The following is a 17,224-nucleotide window of genomic DNA, read 5'->3' on the forward strand; positions in this document are numbered from 1 at the left end:
GTTCCCTTTTCTCCAGGAAATTTTCGTATTTCCCGCGTTATCCGGGAGAAGATCGCCGGGAAGCATCCCGATTGTCACGGCCCTGGCTGCTATTTTTGCTATCGTCCGCGCGATATTTATAACAACGGACTTATTTCACCGTCGACACGACTTCTGTCTGTCGTGGAGCGAGCAACCGACTCTTGGATTCACGTTTGAAACGTGCCGCCTTCGATAGTCCAACGACTATTTTTCCCGCCGTCCCAAAAAGCGAACGCTCCTCTGGAAAGCGGGGCTCCATCTCCCCTTTTGCTTTCGTGCAATTTTCCGAATATTCCAAAAAAGAAACAGGGGGAAAAATCACGCCGACTTTGAGGATCGCATCAAATCCGAGTTAATTAATCGCGATAGGCGTCCGATTTCAAAGGCGACAGATTAAATTCGTTATCGCCGAATCATCTCCGTTCCATTGTTCCCTTAATTAACCCACCGTGCCGCTTCATACTTACGTACGACGACGAGGCTGTGTGTAATTAATAGCGCGCATCCTATTTTCCCCCTAGCCGCATTTCGTATTTTTCCCTTTGATCACGATGCCGCATTACGCCACCAGCCTTTTTATCTCCTCTTCTTCTTCTACTTTTTTCCGTTCCTTAAGCGGCGTGCAAAAAGCGTGCTCAGATTTATGTATCCGTCGTTACGTCGATCTCTCTCGGATGGATTAATACAGGAAGCCAAGATGATACAGTAGCTGCGGCTCGAGCGTCAATTAACAATTATCGATAAATTTTACCCGAGCACGATTTCGTTTCGCGGGGGATCGATTCGTGTTTAATCGTTTTCACTCGAGATTCTCGCTCGAGAGATTCGGCTCGTTAGGATCGTACGAAAGAACGGCAGAATATATACAGAGCGTCGGAGGATCCATTAGTCGGGACAAATTTTCCGAGAGTCCGAAGATGGGTCGAATCGAACGTGTTATACCGGCTATTAACAATTTTACGATCTATCCGACGGCCGCTAAATGTTATTTCAAATAACCCGTGAAAACGCGTCGTCGAGAAGACGTCGGATTAATTTCGTCGGGACACCGTGGAATAATTTCCAACTATCTCGCGTTGTTTCCCACTACCACCACGTGACCGACGCTCATTGTTCCTTCTTCGCCACCACAACGAACCCGATGAAAATTCATTAACGCGAATATTTGCGAATAGATGTCCGCGTAATCGGGATGTTCCTCGGCCCCGCTTCGTTAATTTTCCAACGTTGAACACCGACAACAACATCGTGTAACCATACAAATAAATCATTTCATCCAGACAGACTTCTTTTCGTCGATCGATTTTCATTTGATTCGCCAGAGAACGAATGCTAATTATTGCGATGAGAATGTGAGTTTTTTTTTTTCCAAAGGAAAGGAAAATGTAATTCTTGTTTCACGAGAAGAATAATGGTGGAGCGCGAGGGTTGCAGTTCGATCGTTCGTTCTGGAACTCTATCGTTGAACCATTAATAACGCTCACGAATTGACGGATCGATGATCTATTAATCTATATCGTATCAAATGGAATCGTACAACCGGTCATTAATACGATACGTATCCAGTAAATGCCATAAATTTCCTCGAAATTTCGTCTCGAAAATCTTGGTCTTGGCCAATCGTCCGATTGTCATCTCGGGTTATATCGCTTTTATGGTTAATGAAATCCGTCTCGAGCATTGAGAAATAATCGTATAACGAGAAATAATCGTTCTCTCGTTTTTTCAACAGGAGGAGAAGGAATTGACCCCGGAAGAAGCGGAGTTCATCCAAAAAATCAAGTCGAAGATGTGAGTGCAAGTCTTTGATTATTCAATTTTCCCCATCTTCCCCCCCTTTTTTCTTTCTTTCCTTTTTTTCTTAATATCTATACGAACAATATTTCGCGTCGCTGTTTCTTTAATTTCGATACATGCATATCGAAATTTGGATAAATATAATACAATTTCATAAACGTGGTAAATATAAATTTGAGTTTAGTTTCGCATTCGAAATACGAATTTCGAAATTGACCGAGAGAGAAATTCCGAGGGGAGAAAAGTCGAGTTTGAGCCTGTTACTCGTGAATCCGATCTCGAAATAGTTTGATGATCGCTGAACCGTAATTTTAGTCTAAAGTGTAGGTTGCATGACGCAAATCGAGGCTGTCAGGGAAACAGGAAATCGTTGCGGATATATGCCGATTTCGCGATAATTCCTTTCGATTACGACGGCTCGTAAGAACGTCCAATCAATCTAAGCACCAACTTTTTTATTCCCGCCATTTTATTCCCGAATGAAACGAAACGAAACGAAAGCTTCGAAGCTTCGAGCATGAGGGTATATATCAAGCTTTTCTCATCACGTTGGAAGGGAAAAACGAACGAACTTATTTTTCATTAGCTCCGCTCTCTGCTTCGAAAAGTATCACACATTCGTCGAAATAATAACGATGGTGTATCGTGCAAATCTCTCCGATCTTTTTCTTTTCATTTCATTCAAAAACATTGCGGAAAAATCTCTCTCTCTCTCTCTCTCTCTGGAGAAATCGATACAATCATGTTCATCACCACCATTATTGTTATTATTATTATTATTATTATTCTCCTTAAGGGTAAATATAAATATGAATAGGAATCTAATTCTGAAACGAAGCTATTCTCATTCATTGACGTCACCGGAACGTGTCATCGTTTGAACATTCATCAACTCATTATACTCATCGTTTAATTTTCCACGCGAGTCTGCGTTAAGCAGCTTAACGAAATCCCTTTATGGAAAAAAAAAGGAAAAAAGAAAAAAAGAAAAGGAAAAACGAAAATCCGGCTTACCTTGACATTTTTCGCGTCATTTCGTTTCGAGACGAAGTTTTTGTTCAAAAATTTTTACACGAGAATATTATTACGCAAGAATATTATATACACAAGAGTATTAAATCGAGGCGAAAGGAAGGGGAGAAAAAAGCCCAAGTTGAATACATTTTCTCGCGATAATTCCATTGGAAAAATATCTCTACCGTCCGTTCTAACGCGATTCCGCACGCTCGAGGGGAGACGAAATTAAGAACTTGTAGCGTAAGTGCGTTGGTGGAAACGGGAATCTTTTTATTTTTAGTTAGACGCGCGTGCACTTCTCCGTTCCTTTGACGCGACTCGTGCACCAAACAAACTTCTCCCTCTTCTCTCTCTCGCTCTCCAAATCTCGCACACTGCTCCCCGTTTGTTCCACCGTTTGCACAATTTCGTGAATTCGAACCACCGTGGAAGCATCAGCGTTTATCGAACACCTCGAGCCGAGGGACATTTCAAAATTCGCTTCTAATTTAACATGGGGGCAAATTTCGGCGATAACCTTCTCTAACGCGATCTCATTTGATTCGATTCCATCTACCTCGCGCCATTCCTCTTCGAACGAACCTTTTTATACCGCGACCATGTCCCCTCCCCCTCCAAATAATTTTTCCACTTTGAAAATAGACGACGAGGTACGTGCATTTTTCCAAGTTTTTCAAAGAATGACGTACGTACAGGGAATATAAATGACCGGAAATGTAATATGAAATTGCAGAAATGTGGTACGATCCATGGAACGTCTCTACGCCGTGCCATCGGAACAGCTGCGTGTTTGGTTGGTCTGGCTGTCGAAAGTAGGAGACATGGCTGACGAATGGCACAAATGGTTACGCTCTCACATCGACTTCGTTCTAAGATTGTCGATAGAGCTGCGGGCGGCCGAGGAGGTTTTAACATTGGAGGTAAGGTTCCGTCCCTCCGCGACCGATATTTTTCAATTGCCAATTTTCATCGCGGATATAACGAGAAACGATGGTTACGCGAAGAAGATGGAATTTACTTTTGCCTCGGTAATTAATTAATCGATTAATTGATTAATTAATTAATTCGTAGCGGGCGTTGCACGCCACGAAATTACGTTATCGCGAAATATATTTGATACGCGCTAAATTTTGATGTAAATGAATTAACGTATTCCGTGGTAAAAGGATTCCTTGGTAAAGTTAAATTAATATAAATGGGAAAAGTTTCCTTTCGGGAGATTATTCGTGTTCTTGAAATTATCTCGAGATTCCCCCAGGAGGGAATAGCGTTAAATCTCCGGAATCGATCGGAGAAGAAGTTCGTGTCATCGTCCTCGGTTTCACAAATTCGATCCAAGATCCTCGCAGGCTACCTATCACATATCGCTTTTCTACCAGATATCGCTTTTCAATAGTTTCGTGCCAGTGTTACTCGATTCCGCGTTGCGTTCGCCGATCCAAGTTGCAATTCTCCTCCTAGTCGGACCGTCGCACAAGCGTCGTCGTTAACAAAAGCCACGTAACATTGTACGCGGCCGATACGCGTTAACAACGCTCGTAAATGCACAGTGGAATTCCAAACAATGACGACGAAATCTGAAATCTCAGCGTAAATTAGTCAACAGTTCACCCGTCCTTTCGAATAGGGAGATGGAGAAAGATTTGTTCGTGGACCCGAAACTTGCACTATTCCTATCTATTCCTCGATTGAAAATTCATCGAATTGAGGATTCCTCGGCAAAATTTCCACTTCTTTTCTTCATCACGCATAGAGGCCGATCCCCTTTGAAAAATCCGCTTTGAAACTCGTCCAAACTTAATTTCGTCGAACTTGTTTTCGTCGCGTTTCCAACGGCCGTTGTCGAAGATTTACTCAACCGCTATTCCCTCGGCTTCAACCTTGAGCTTTAACCGAGTCTATTCGCTTTTCGAAGAAGACTCAGGTGTCGGCCACGATTTTTCACTCTCGTTTCCCGAGATTTATACACAAGCACGCTCGAACGGCGGGGGAATGCGTTTAAATCTTTCTCGTCTATCTTCTCGTGCGCAGCCGAGTCCTCGCGAGTGATTTAGCAAAGGAAAAATAAGTGGGAAGCAGAAGCGTCTCGAGAAACGTTACTCACGCACGTGTTGCTCGTTTCAACCGCGGGGGCGGTTGACCTTGGGGACCAAAGTTAGTCGAAACGGTCGGTGGACGATCAATCGTCGGTTCAGTAATATATTTAGTGTAACGGGCCATGCTTCTGCGAAGGCCTGAGGACGTGACACGGGAAAAAGGCGAACCGCGCGTTGAAACCAGGTCGGGGAAATTAGGCAGGGAATGGGGGATTCCGAGTATCGATCGATTGTATATCGAATCGTTTGGTTAGCTATTAGCGGGAACCGCGACCGATTAGGAGATCCACCCTCTAATCCAAAGTGCATATTTGCCGCGTAATTCTAAACTGTCCGCCGATCGATTTATGCAGTTCGAGCAACGGCCGCCGTCTCACGTTCCTCTCGTTCATCTCGCAAACCGACGCGGGTAGATAAGCCCGCCGGTTTAATTTTCCATTTTAATATGCATTAATCGGTCGAACGTTTTGTTTGCGCGAGTCAAACTTTCAACGGATTCGCCCCCCTCCCCGAATCGCCTTTCTCTCTTTCTTCTTTTTTTTTTTCCTTGTCTTCTTAACCCGGGAAGGGGTTATAAATTATCGGCTTCACAGGCAGGGAGCAATATAATTCTGTCATCCGTGTTTGCAGTTTCGAAGCAAGCTTGGAAAATAGTTTTCCGGATACGGGATGGGGATAATGTCGAAGGATCGCAGATGTTCGAGTTGACAAGAAGTTATTCGAACGAGGGAACAGCGTTTGCTTAATTCCTTCTTTGTTTCTTTCTTCTCTCTCTCTCTCTCTTTCTCGAAATAACAGAATATCGCGGAGTAAGAGTTTCCCCTCCATATTCTCGATATTTGGCAAAGGAGTCGAATTCGATATCGAATCGTTTATGCGAGAGAATTTTTTTCTCATTCTTCTCAGAACGTTTTCTCCTTCACAATTTTTTCTTTTTTAGCAGGAAAAAGAAGAAGAGACGGCGAAAAAGGAAATTCAAGTGGAAACCAAAGTGGAGACCAAAGAGATCGAGACGAACACGAAGGAGGACTCGAAGGAGGAGACGAAGGAGAACGAAAAGGTGGAGGAAAAAAACAACACAGAATCAGGGAATACGAACAACACAGGACCGGGAAACTCGAACAATTCAGGACCAGGGAACGCGAATAATTCAGGACCAGGGAACTCGAACAATCCAGGACCGGAGAACTCGAATAATTCAGGACCAGGGAACTCGAACAATCCAGGACTGGAGAACTCGAACAATCCAGGACCGGAGAATTCGAACAATCCAGGACCGGAGAATTCGAACAATCCAGGACCGGAAAACTCGAACAATCCAGGACCAGGGAACCCGAACGATGAAGAAAATGGTAAGAGAGATATAATTTATATAATTTGTACAATTCGATGGAAGATTTCTCGCGTTTCTTCTGTTCGAGGCGACACAAAACGGTGAGGATATGAGCCAATTGATGGCCGATTTAACTGTGTACTGATTTTGTTTTTACCGATTGGCATCGCGCTTATCGCGAAATAAATCCAAAAGCGCGGCGACCTATTTTTTAACGAAACAGATTTCACGAGAAAAGGATAGCCCGATTATATCCAGAATTACATCCCCCTTATCTTGGAATTCCATGTATTTGAACAAGCAATATTACGCGCTTAAATTTCCACGCTAAATCGTATTATACGTGGAAAAAGAAACGAGAAGAAAGTTTTCCTTTCTTCACGATGAAACAAAGAGCCGCTCGACACTTTTTTCGTCGAAAAATAAAAGAAAAAAAAAAAGAAAGAAGCGAGTTCGGGCCCCGAAGAGTTCTTCGTGCCCGTCGTTTTTTAAGAATCGAGAGGATTGTTTGTTTCCCCCGTTGATTTGGGGAATTCCAAAATCCCCCAATGGTTTCCGTTGTTGCAGACGATGAGAAGACAGAGGAGAAGAGAGATGAGACAGAAACACCGACAGAAGAATCCGATAAGCCGAACGAAGAGTTGATAACGGAGGAGGAGAAAAACCCGGAAGAAGGAGAAAAGGAAGAAGAAGAAAGAAGAGAAGAAGAAGAAGAAGGAGAAGCAGAAACAGTAGTGACTGAAATAGTAGAGAAAGAAGAGGGAGCGGGAGAAGAAGAGGAAGAAGTCAAGCCGTCGATAGTGATAACAGAAGAGGAAGAAGAGGACGAGGGACAAATTATAAAGGAGTGGCCTGTGGGCATTCCGTGGGAACATTTAGGGATAGAGGAAGAAGAGGAGAAGCTATTTGACGATGTAAGAACTTTCGCCACTGTTGTTTAAAGATATCAGCCGCCTACCTTTTATCGCGACCCACTCGCAATCACTCCAATCTTACGAGCACAAGTCTCGCTAAACTTTGCCTTCTTTGCTCTTCTTTGCTCTCAACTTGCAAAACTTTCGTTTACACGCTGTAAACGGTTGTAAAAAAAAAAAAAAAGAAAGAAAAAGCGAGAGTTTCTTTGCAGCGATTGCCCATACCCAAGAACGAGGTAGAGATGAAGGATTTCTTGAGGAAGTTCACGCACGAGGCGACCATCCATCGATCCTTCTTTAAACATTGGAAGGAAACCGCGGATCAGGTAACGAATAAATTGTCTTTTCTTTTTTTTTTGCTCGCTTGATTAAAGTCGAGAGTCGTTTCGCTTCAGGCTGTCAAGGAAATTGGAAACAGACTGGTTATGGCTACGTTCCTGGTGCAAGGGAAAGATCAGACTGGAGAGGTAAAGAAACCGCCCCCTAAAAAAATACTCAAGAAAGGTAAGAAATCTTACTTTGATATTGTAAATCGGGGAAAACGGTTCCACACACTGGATACAATGGAAAGTGTTTGAATATAATCGAAAAAAATATCATCGACAGTGAAACCTCCAGTCCAAAAGAAGGGCAAGAAAAAGAAAGTTGCATCGCCTGCGAGGAAGACGAACGATGAACTGGAGGACGACTCAAAACTGGAAATGGTACGATATATATATATATATACATATACACGTATTGATTAATTTGCAACTTCTTCTTTCCATCATCGGATTTTTCGTTCAATTTTGTCGGATGATTATGGACCGTTGCTGATTTCATCGTGGAAAAAAAAACATTTTACTTCTCATCGAGAGAAAAAGGGGAAAAAAGTCGATCGATCAGTTTCAGATCGAACGGTCGACCAGATGGTTTTCTTTAGAAATGTAAAAACCTAGACGAATGGATCGTTTGCGACTGAAAGGATCCGTTTTTATCTCCACGTATTATTGTATTTGCTCGTTGCTCCCTTTAGCTCCGAGAATTCTCGTTTCGGTTAGCCGTTTCATGTCCCCTTCTCGTTTCTAATTTTGTTCCACGTTTGTTCCACGAGTGGGGGACGTGTGCTTCTTGATTTTTACTTTCTTGTCATGCTTTTTAACCTCCGTTAAAACCGACGTGACGAGGGAGAAAAGAGGGGGAACGAAGACGGAACAGCGGTGGTGGTTTTTGCGCGCAAGTAGAAAGAACCGGCAATGGTCGGACGGGCGGACACGGTAGTCGCGCTCTATAAATTGTAGGAAAATGTTTTTTTTCCCATTTGTAAGGGAACAAGATAGTACGAAGTTGTTAAACGTGGTAGCAGCTTATTCGATAATTACGAAGAAAAAGGAAAAAAAAAAAAAGTACTTTAATCGCAATTTCTCGCAATTAGACAATTTTGGGTAAGAGTGTTTGTTAAATCGAGGAAAATTTTTCTTTTAATCCTCTCTCCTTTCCTCCATTTTATAACACATATATAGGAAAGGATCAAGAGAAGATATCGCGATGAATATCGGATCCACGGGATAAACTTTACAAAATTTCTAATTGCTTCCTGTTAATATCGAATCCAGTTATCCGTATTGCGACAAACGATCCATCCACTCGCTCGTTCTTTTTTCCTTTTTTTTTTTTTTTTCATTAATTCTTCTCCCTCGATCGTCGCTCGATCGCTTGTAATGTTCAATTTAGCGCGATCTCTTTTGACGCGATGTTCGATTGGTGTCGAAATTGGGGATTAAGGGAAAGTTGGGCTCTTGTTCGAAGTCAATTTTCGATTCTTTTTTTTCAAAAAGCTTTTTTTTCCAATATATATATATATATATATCCGATTCCTCGCATCGAAAAATTGCACGAATGCTTTCCGCTTCACGCCTTCTTTTATTAATATTTACAGACGAATAAAAGGGAGTTGGAAATTCGCAAAATGCTCGAGATAGACGCGAATGATTTCGTGAAAGACTGTGCACGTGGATTGGAACCGTTGCCGTACTTCTTCTACCTGAAAGTGGAACCGGACATCGACATAGCTATAGAGCACGATGACGAGAAGGTGATCCTGGCCGACACCGAGCGCGAGAACATAACCGGTGATTACCAGCGCCTCTACTTCAATCTTTCGGACAAACCTTGCAAAGGAGGGAAACCGTGGATGTTATAACCGGGAGAAGGAGCACGAAGCAGTGTCACTAAAGCGTATACAAGTAACAATAACAAAATAAATTCTTGCAGCTAAACGTGATCAGATTGCTATTAACGAATATTCGAATCGTGGATCGAGATAGATATCGATCGAGTAAACTGTGGAATAACACGTAATACGGATAATTGATAAATATTTTTCATCGGGCAGCAGGGAAATTGAACGAAAGAAAGAAAGAAAAAATAACGAGTCAACCGTGCAATGAAAAATAATACAGCTGCACCGAGGTAAAATGTTTATCCGATCTTGGAGGTATATAATTCATACGGTTCGCTCGTGAAACAAATATCCGATACACGGATGGAATTAAGAGTGAAATGAGAGAGAATTCCCGAATGAACGAGTCGAGGGGGCGGAGGAGGAGCTAAAAATTCGCTCCTGGTACGGGGAAATCGAGAGGATCGAGAATACCATCGTGAATTCTCAAGCAGGATTACAGAATTAAATTTTCCACCATCGATTTCTAAATATATTCCCCCTCTCGTTCCCCAACCATTTTTTAATCAGTTGTACATGGCACGTGTACACGAAGATCCGAGTGACAATAACGAAAAATAACGAAAGATGGAAAATAATGGAGAGCGTGGAGCGTATAAAACGAGCGTATAATCTTCGATCCTCGGTTACGATTCGATGGCTTGTAATAAAATTCATCGATCGGCGACGCGGGAAAGTTGGAAACTCTCGGCTTCCCTCCGCCATTTTTCGTACTTCGCAGCTTTCCTTTTCCGAGGATAAGAACTCGCCCGTAATCGGACCATGTGACTCTTCGAGAGCGAATTCCACTTCGGCTGCATTTAGATTCCGTGTAATATCTGGATTCGACATCAAAGCTTTCCTGTCAGAATCATCCGACATAACCCGGAGTCGGATCCAGCGTATGGCCAACAGCTTATTATACAACATCAAAGCTATCTTCCGTGTTCGGTATCGTACCTTGTCGGATAGGAGGCCATGGAATTTTACGCGGTTTCGCGCAAAGATTTATTCTTTTCTTTTTCCTTTTCCTTGAATCTCTTTTTATCGATCGTCATTACGAACTCTGATCTAATTTCAATTCTCCATACGATTCGTAAATCAACGAATATCGCTACAACATTATCTTACTCTCTCATCCTCTCCGCACAAAAATTGAAAATTCCAACTGAGAAGCTGGATCCCTCCAGGTTTCTCTCTACACCTTCCCTCGCGCGTGTGTCTACAGTTAGACAATTTTTCGAAGCATATGGATCAACGACGCGGCGAAAAGTGATCCAAAAAGGGAAGTTTGTCGCGAAAACTTTATAAATTCTGGATTTGTCTGGGTGGCCCATGTCGCGGCAAGCGTCGAACATCGATCGGCTTCTCCGATATTATATTCGGTCGTTGGTCGCGAGCGAATTTGGAATAGAAGGGAGAGAGGGAGGGAGGGGGAGAGGTCTAATTAAGAAGTACACAGGTGTAATTACGAGGAACACGGGTAAATGGTGTGCGGCGTGTATATACGTATATATACGTACGCATGGATCGGTTGGCGCATTATCCACGGGGTGTAATTAATTTCCAACGATAACAAGTTTCGAGGTGTCCATGGTTACGACGACGTCCTTGCGTGAGGGGTGTTTTCTATCGAGCAAAGGGTTAACACGAAGAGCCGCGAAGAAAGGTAAGAGGCGATACTCGGAACTCGGTTACCCCCAAGTTTTCAGGGGTTGGTTATTTGATTTCACGTTGAACTTTCAGCTTCTGGAGAGATTCTGGACAATCTGCATGAGCTCCTCCTCTTCCTCCTCCCCCCTCCTCCTTCGTTTTCTCGTTTCTTCTCGCAAGTTTCGGAACGATAGAAAGCGAGACTTGATATTCGTTACCGAGAGTAAACGAAGCTCGATAACGATTTTTTCTCTCTCTCTCTTTCTTTCTCTCTGTACGAATCGAGTTTTGGGAGGAATGATAATAAAAAGAGGAGAGGAGAGGGAAAAAATTACCCAGCTCTCCAAGGTAAGAAGATATTTTAACCATTCGCGAAAGAAAATTTCGAAAAAAATTCCTCTCCCTGAAAGTTTTCGATATTTCTCCCGAACATTGTTCCCCCTTCCTTCTTTCTCTTCTGCCCCCTCCTCCTTCCCCGTTATTTCTCCGGGCAACTTCTACCCCCGTATTTACATCTCATTAATTTTAACGACTACTGACTTTTTTCTAGCCGAGGCGACACATCGAGTGCCTTCGAGTCGAGGCACACAGTCGAGGAGGCTTCGTTCAAGGCTTGGAAGATTACTTTTCGGCGCATATAATTTTCAAAACAAATTTCCTTGGAGAGGGGTGAATAAGGATGACCGATTTAAAATAGCCGGGAACGAGTCGAGGGGGCGGAAGAGGCTAATAAAGTTCAAAGAGTCTGTTTATCAGCCAGGATATTACGAAAGCCTTTTATAACGCTTCCTTCGTAGAGAGCCTTCGTTTTATTTCCCTCTGCCTCCCCCCCGTCCTCTTCCGTTAATTTCATTTGCGTCGAAACGATTCGAGGATCGAGCACCGAGTCGAAATCCGAAGAGAAAAAAAAGAGAAGAAAAAGAGAAAAAGGAAAAGGAAAAGGAAGCTCCTCGAAGATCGTCAAGATCTATCACGATACATCGCGTCGAAGCGTGATTTATCGTTGAAAAGTGGCACGATTCGCGTCACTGAAATAATGATGCGCGCGTGGAATAATTTTTAAATCTGTGCGCGTATCGATCCATCTTGCCACGAGTTCGTAGACAAACAGAAACGGTCCACTCTCTGTATTAACCTGTATCGGTATGAAGCGTGATTTACAACCGGCAGTATAACAGTTCGCGTAGTAGGGTGGCGGACTATCTGGTATTTTCTGAGCTTCTCCAGTTGCCGTTTGATTTATAATAGCTGCATCGGTTATAGATGCTTCCAAGAATCGCCGATCCCAGACAACGATCGATTCTATCGAGTTTCATGACGGTGGAACAAAACTTGCGCCCGTATTTATATTTCGCCGAAGTTTAAAATTTTTCTTCTTCTTCTTTTTCTCTCTCTTTTTTTCCTCTCCAAGAAAGAATAGACGTTGTTTAATTGGGATCTATTGTTCCTCCACGAGTCGGGCCGCTCTTGACTTTGAAGTGGCTTGCCAGTTTAACTGGCTTTGCAAACGTTTGCTCGCGAAACACACGACATCGCGCGCCTGTACCGGTGAGAAATGCCCCGAAGCGGATCTGTCGAGGGAAAGTCTGTCGAGAGCCGGTGGAAAAACTCGAGAAAATTGGATAACCATACGTGTGCATCGAACGAGGGACACGGAATAAATAACAATCTCTTTTATCCTGTCGAAATTCCTGTCCGGGAAACGTGAAACGTTCACGGACGAAGGATCGTTTCGCTCCCCTCCTCCCCTTGTCGACTCGACCATCTCGAAAATGGGTCCGGGCATAGAAAAATTATTATTTCGGCCTATTTTCCTCCGGTTTGAAAAGCCGGGAGGACTATTAATACGATTCGAACACTGTCGAGCTCGCGGTGATTTATCGTTCTAATCGCGGCGCACGAAATACGGGGGAAAGCAGTTTTGAATCTAGGCTTATCGATCACGGAGCCGAATTGCATGAAGTCGAGTCTCTCTCTCTCTCTCTGGAACAGTAGAAACAGACGGTCATATGTTAGCCGCATTAGTACGACGAGTGACTTTCAATCAAGTTACGCTAGCAACCCCCGCTCGCTCATAGAGAGCACACCTCAAACGTCGATATTCGAATTCGTGTCTCTTTCCCCCATTGATCCTGGCGAACGATCGAACGAACACAGTTTCCCCGCACGAGCACAGTTTCCTTTCGATTCCGTTTCCGAGAATCGCGATCGAGAAGAATTTATGAATCCATCTCGGATAGCGCGAAGCATACTCGATCGTGGCCTTATTCTCGACTCGTTTCTTTTCCATTTCTTTCTTTCTTTTTCTTTTCCCCTCATTTCGAATCAAAAGAATCGAAATCGTTCAGATCTAAAAATTGGATCGTTCGAAATGAAAATGTTTGCGAGCCGTGTCTCGTAATAAGTCATCGCCGCGTGCTCCAGTTTCCGGACCAAAGGGTAATAAGGCGTAACGAGAAATCGATATTACGACGAAAACGAGTAAACAAACTCGCGAACGAAAAGGAAAAGGAAATTTTTATCTCGAGAGGATAATTTATAATTTTTTGGCCGGCGGATAATTGGTTGAAAATTTTTCACGGAAGGGCGGTGAAAAATCTCGAAATCTTTGAGGTATATAAATGTTTCCCTGTTGCTCCTATTCACCTCGAGCAACCCTACGAAATTCGAGGGCTCAGCAGCTTATTAAAAAACGTGAAATCACCGCGATATCATCGTGCTGAAGTCGTTGCAGACTTAATACGATACTCATTAACCAGTTATCGCGGCTGAAATACGTAAGTGAGATTTATTAACGTTTCGTGGCACGGTTGGGATCGTACGTGCTGACTGCGCCGTGGTATCACGATTTTTTTCGTCTCTGCAGGCTTACGAACCACGTGGGGGAGAGAGAGAAAGAAAAAAATAATTGCGTTATCTCGAGTAAAACGAGCTGATTGCGATTACCTTTTTTTTCCTTTTCTTTTCTTTTCCTTTGCAAGGTAGTGGATCTTGTTTATCATCCACGAGATTGGTCGAAACAGAAGAGGGAGGGAAACGTGCATTCGAAACGATGCCTCGATCATTTTTTATCGTTTTTTGGATCGTTAATTGTAATTTCCCCGACGATCGGATGGAATACAATGGAATACACCAGATGCTTTTCCCCATAAAAAAATTTTTAAACGTTTCTCGACTAATTACGCGAGAAACATCGTTCTCGTAATGAAATTTTATGTATTTAATCTCTGTTCGTTGTTTTAACGCGTAAAAAAGAAAAAAAGATACCGTATTCCGTAAGTAAGTACGACCCATAATTTTTTATTACGCTCGTCCATATTTTTTTCTATTTTTCTGCAAAGTCGACGCTCTTATTCGTGCTCTTCGATCGATCACCGATTAAGCTCGTGACTCGTCCGCAGATTAAACAAAAATAAATGTGAAACGAATGTGTTACGTACTTACATTACAAATATTTCGTCGTTGTCCATTCTCCACGATTTTATCCGCAGTTCCGTTATGCGGTTGCGAAGTTTTTTCACGATTCTTAGCGATCGGTCGAATTTGCGGTCGCAACGATCCTCGGAAATCGATGTCTCGTTAGTTCTGGCGCAAAAAGAGGAAAAAACAGGCCAAGTTATGAACGGTTTGCGAAGGGGAAAAAATTTCGAAAAAATCCACTGTGCAATTTTCGAAAGTAAAAAGTTCTGGTGTGACGCGCCGCCCCTTTCACCCCCTCCGTTTTGCGAAAATGGGGAAAAAGTTTCTCGCTTCCCGAGCGAACGGAAGCGGATATCGACTATTATACGCCGAGTCGAATTGAAATGCGCCTAGAAACTTTTCGCGCACAGCCGCGCTTTTAAAAGAGACCGTTCTTCGGGATTTTATTGGAATATTTGATAAAGCCACCCCGGCGAAAAATAAAGAGCAATTCTATTCGGTTAATGAAATACAATTCCTCGTCGAGCGCTCTTAAAACCGCAACGATTCTCCAATCTCGAGTGATCGATCTCGATATTTAAATTCTTCTTTATGAAAAAAAAAAAAAAAAGAATAGAAAAGAGAAAAGAAAGGGAAAAGTATCGAAAACTCATGGATCATCGAAAAATTTGTTCCCGAACATCTTAATATAAATATTTGATCTGGCCCGTTTCGTTATCCGGTTACAATTGGATTCGCGGTATTTGCGGAGTATTTAAAAGGTAACGGAGAAATTGGCGCGAGATCTCGTATCATCGGGTCACAATAATTAAATTCATAGGGGGTTTTATTGAATTCGAATCCGACTCGTCTCTTTTTCCTCCCTCTTCGTTGTCCCCCTATCTCTCCTCTCCTCTCCTCTGAGAAGACGAGTGGGTCGTCACGACGAGAAGGACGCCGGTACGAACTTTCGACCTCTCCTCCTTGTTCCTCGATCTTCCTAGAACGGGGGAATCGACGAGGGCGCGAGATTCAGCGCAAGTTGCCGCAAATTAATCGATTATTCTCGAACGGTGGAGAATAAGTTTGGACGGGAACCGGGATCGATAATCCACGCCCATGGAAAAGGGAGCGTTAACTCGAAACCGTGATGGTCTTTCCGCGGCTAGCCGCGCACTATTTTCGTGGCAAAATTGGATGGGTTCTCGGAAACGTGTTACAGGACAAAGTTAATCAACCCTCCTTTGATAAATTTTAATTCCATCCCGAAAAATTTCGCCCCCTCTTATTATCCTCCCTTAATCACGATGGCCACGTTGTCCGCGTGTGTTCCGTATATAATCTGTTTCGACAGGGATCCGATAATTTTCCTTTTCCCCCCTTTTTTCTCCTTTTTTCCATTTTCCACGAATGCGAAACGAAGACTCGGTTAGTCGGTGGTCGTCATCGATCCGCCTCGTCTCGGCGAGGAATCGATTACAGTCACTTTGGTAATCGGCTGGGAATCGAATCCTCTCCCCTCGGGAACAAGGAAATTTCGTTGAAAAAAAGATTAGCTTTTTAACCGTCGCGCAAAGGAATCCGTCCAATCGACGGAATCGATCATTTGCATATACGGGTTTCCCGGTTTCAAACATTTGCATAAATTTCTCCATAGTTTCTTTTATAAAGCGAGGGGCGTCAGTTAGAAATCTATGGAAAGAAAGAGGAAGAGGAAAAAATCTGGACGAGGAGTAATTCTTTTTTTGCGGATTTAGAGCGGTATAATTTTCATTCCTATCCTCGAGAATGGTTTCTTTTTCTTCTCCCTTTCTTTTTTCTTCCTTTCGCCAACGAGAATCGTCATAAAAAAATTGAACCGCGCTCTTTGAAAATTAATACAGGAATATTTTCTCGAGTGTCCTCCAGTTCGAGGAAGAATTTTAACAACGCGACGTGATCTCCTGCACTGCTCGTGCACTCGCCCCGAGTAATCGTTCCGTAATGTCGCGGAGAAAACGAGGCTACTTTACGAGGCCCTCGTCGCTTGTTAACGCAAGGGGAGAACCCGGAAGTAGACGGAGAGGCGTTAACGAACGCGCGTTATAATAATCCAAGGAATTAATAAGAGGGAGAAAGAGATTAAACGGAATTATGAAATGGAAGTAGTCCACTTTCCTTTATGTTTCGCCATCCCTTCTTTTTCCATTTTTCACGTTGGAAATCTTGGAACGTCGTACGTGACCACATTTCCCCGGTCAATTTTCTCCCATAATTTCCTCTTTCGCGATTCATGACCCTTCCCTCCCTTCCCTCTCTTTTTCTCGTTCGAACGGTCAAAGTCGCGTAATACTTTGGATCAAATGTTTTCGTAGGACGACGGACGATGGAAGCTGCGCACCGCCAGCTGCGTGGGGTGGTCACGTCGCCGCGATTTGTCAGGATAATTAAGCGGCGCTTATTCAACCGACGAAAGAAACGTCGATCGGTGTTCCGCTTCCGAGCGACTCGCCAACTCATTACCGCAGCCCGCCAAGCTTTCACGGTAATCGCTCCCGATTTCAACACTCTGGTTTTCGTCTGCAACGCAACCTTTCAAACTTGGTTAACTCCTATTAATATTCCTTCCTTTCTGCTCCCTCTATTTCTTTTACTTAGTTCTCCTCATCTGAACAATTTTTTCGTTTCAGGAAAGAAAGAAAGAAACAATGTCGGGGGCAATGCGATCTCGAGTTTCGACGCTTGTTTAAAAATTTAAGAAAGGGATAGAATCTATCTTTACTTTTGCGCGCTATCTTGTACATTATTTTGTTTA

The 17,224-nt window shown here is 43.2% G+C and overlaps 1 protein-coding gene across 14 annotated transcripts in view; it reads left to right on the forward strand.

Moving 5' to 3' along the window:
• The window catches only part of LOC107993401 (cilia- and flagella-associated protein 251-like), a 67,090-nt gene extending 50,516 nt beyond the window's left edge, over positions 1 to 16,574 (forward strand). For 8 of the 14 annotated variants that reach the window (XM_062083724.1, XM_062083731.1, XM_062083727.1 and 5 more), the window contains 8 exons: positions 1,754 to 1,812; positions 3,569 to 3,755; positions 5,872 to 6,283; positions 6,832 to 7,178; positions 7,391 to 7,504; positions 7,574 to 7,682; positions 7,785 to 7,882; positions 9,097 to 9,436. In XM_062083724.1, the coding sequence (XP_061939708.1) occupies positions 3,585 to 3,755; positions 5,872 to 6,283; positions 6,832 to 7,178; positions 7,391 to 7,504; positions 7,574 to 7,682; positions 7,785 to 7,882; positions 9,097 to 9,360 (1,515 nt within the window). In that variant the 5' untranslated portion in view covers positions 1,754 to 1,812; positions 3,569 to 3,584 and the 3' untranslated portion in view covers positions 9,361 to 9,436. The other 6 variants (XM_062083718.1, XM_062083725.1, XM_062083717.1 and 3 more) reach the window with 6 other exon arrangements.
• Positions 16,575 to 17,224: the final 650 nt, after the last annotated feature.

This window comes from Apis cerana, linkage group LG13 (genome assembly GCF_029169275.1).
Source record: "Apis cerana isolate GH-2021 linkage group LG13, AcerK_1.0, whole genome shotgun sequence".
Classification (NCBI taxonomy): Eukaryota; Metazoa; Arthropoda; class Insecta; order Hymenoptera; family Apidae; genus Apis; species Apis cerana.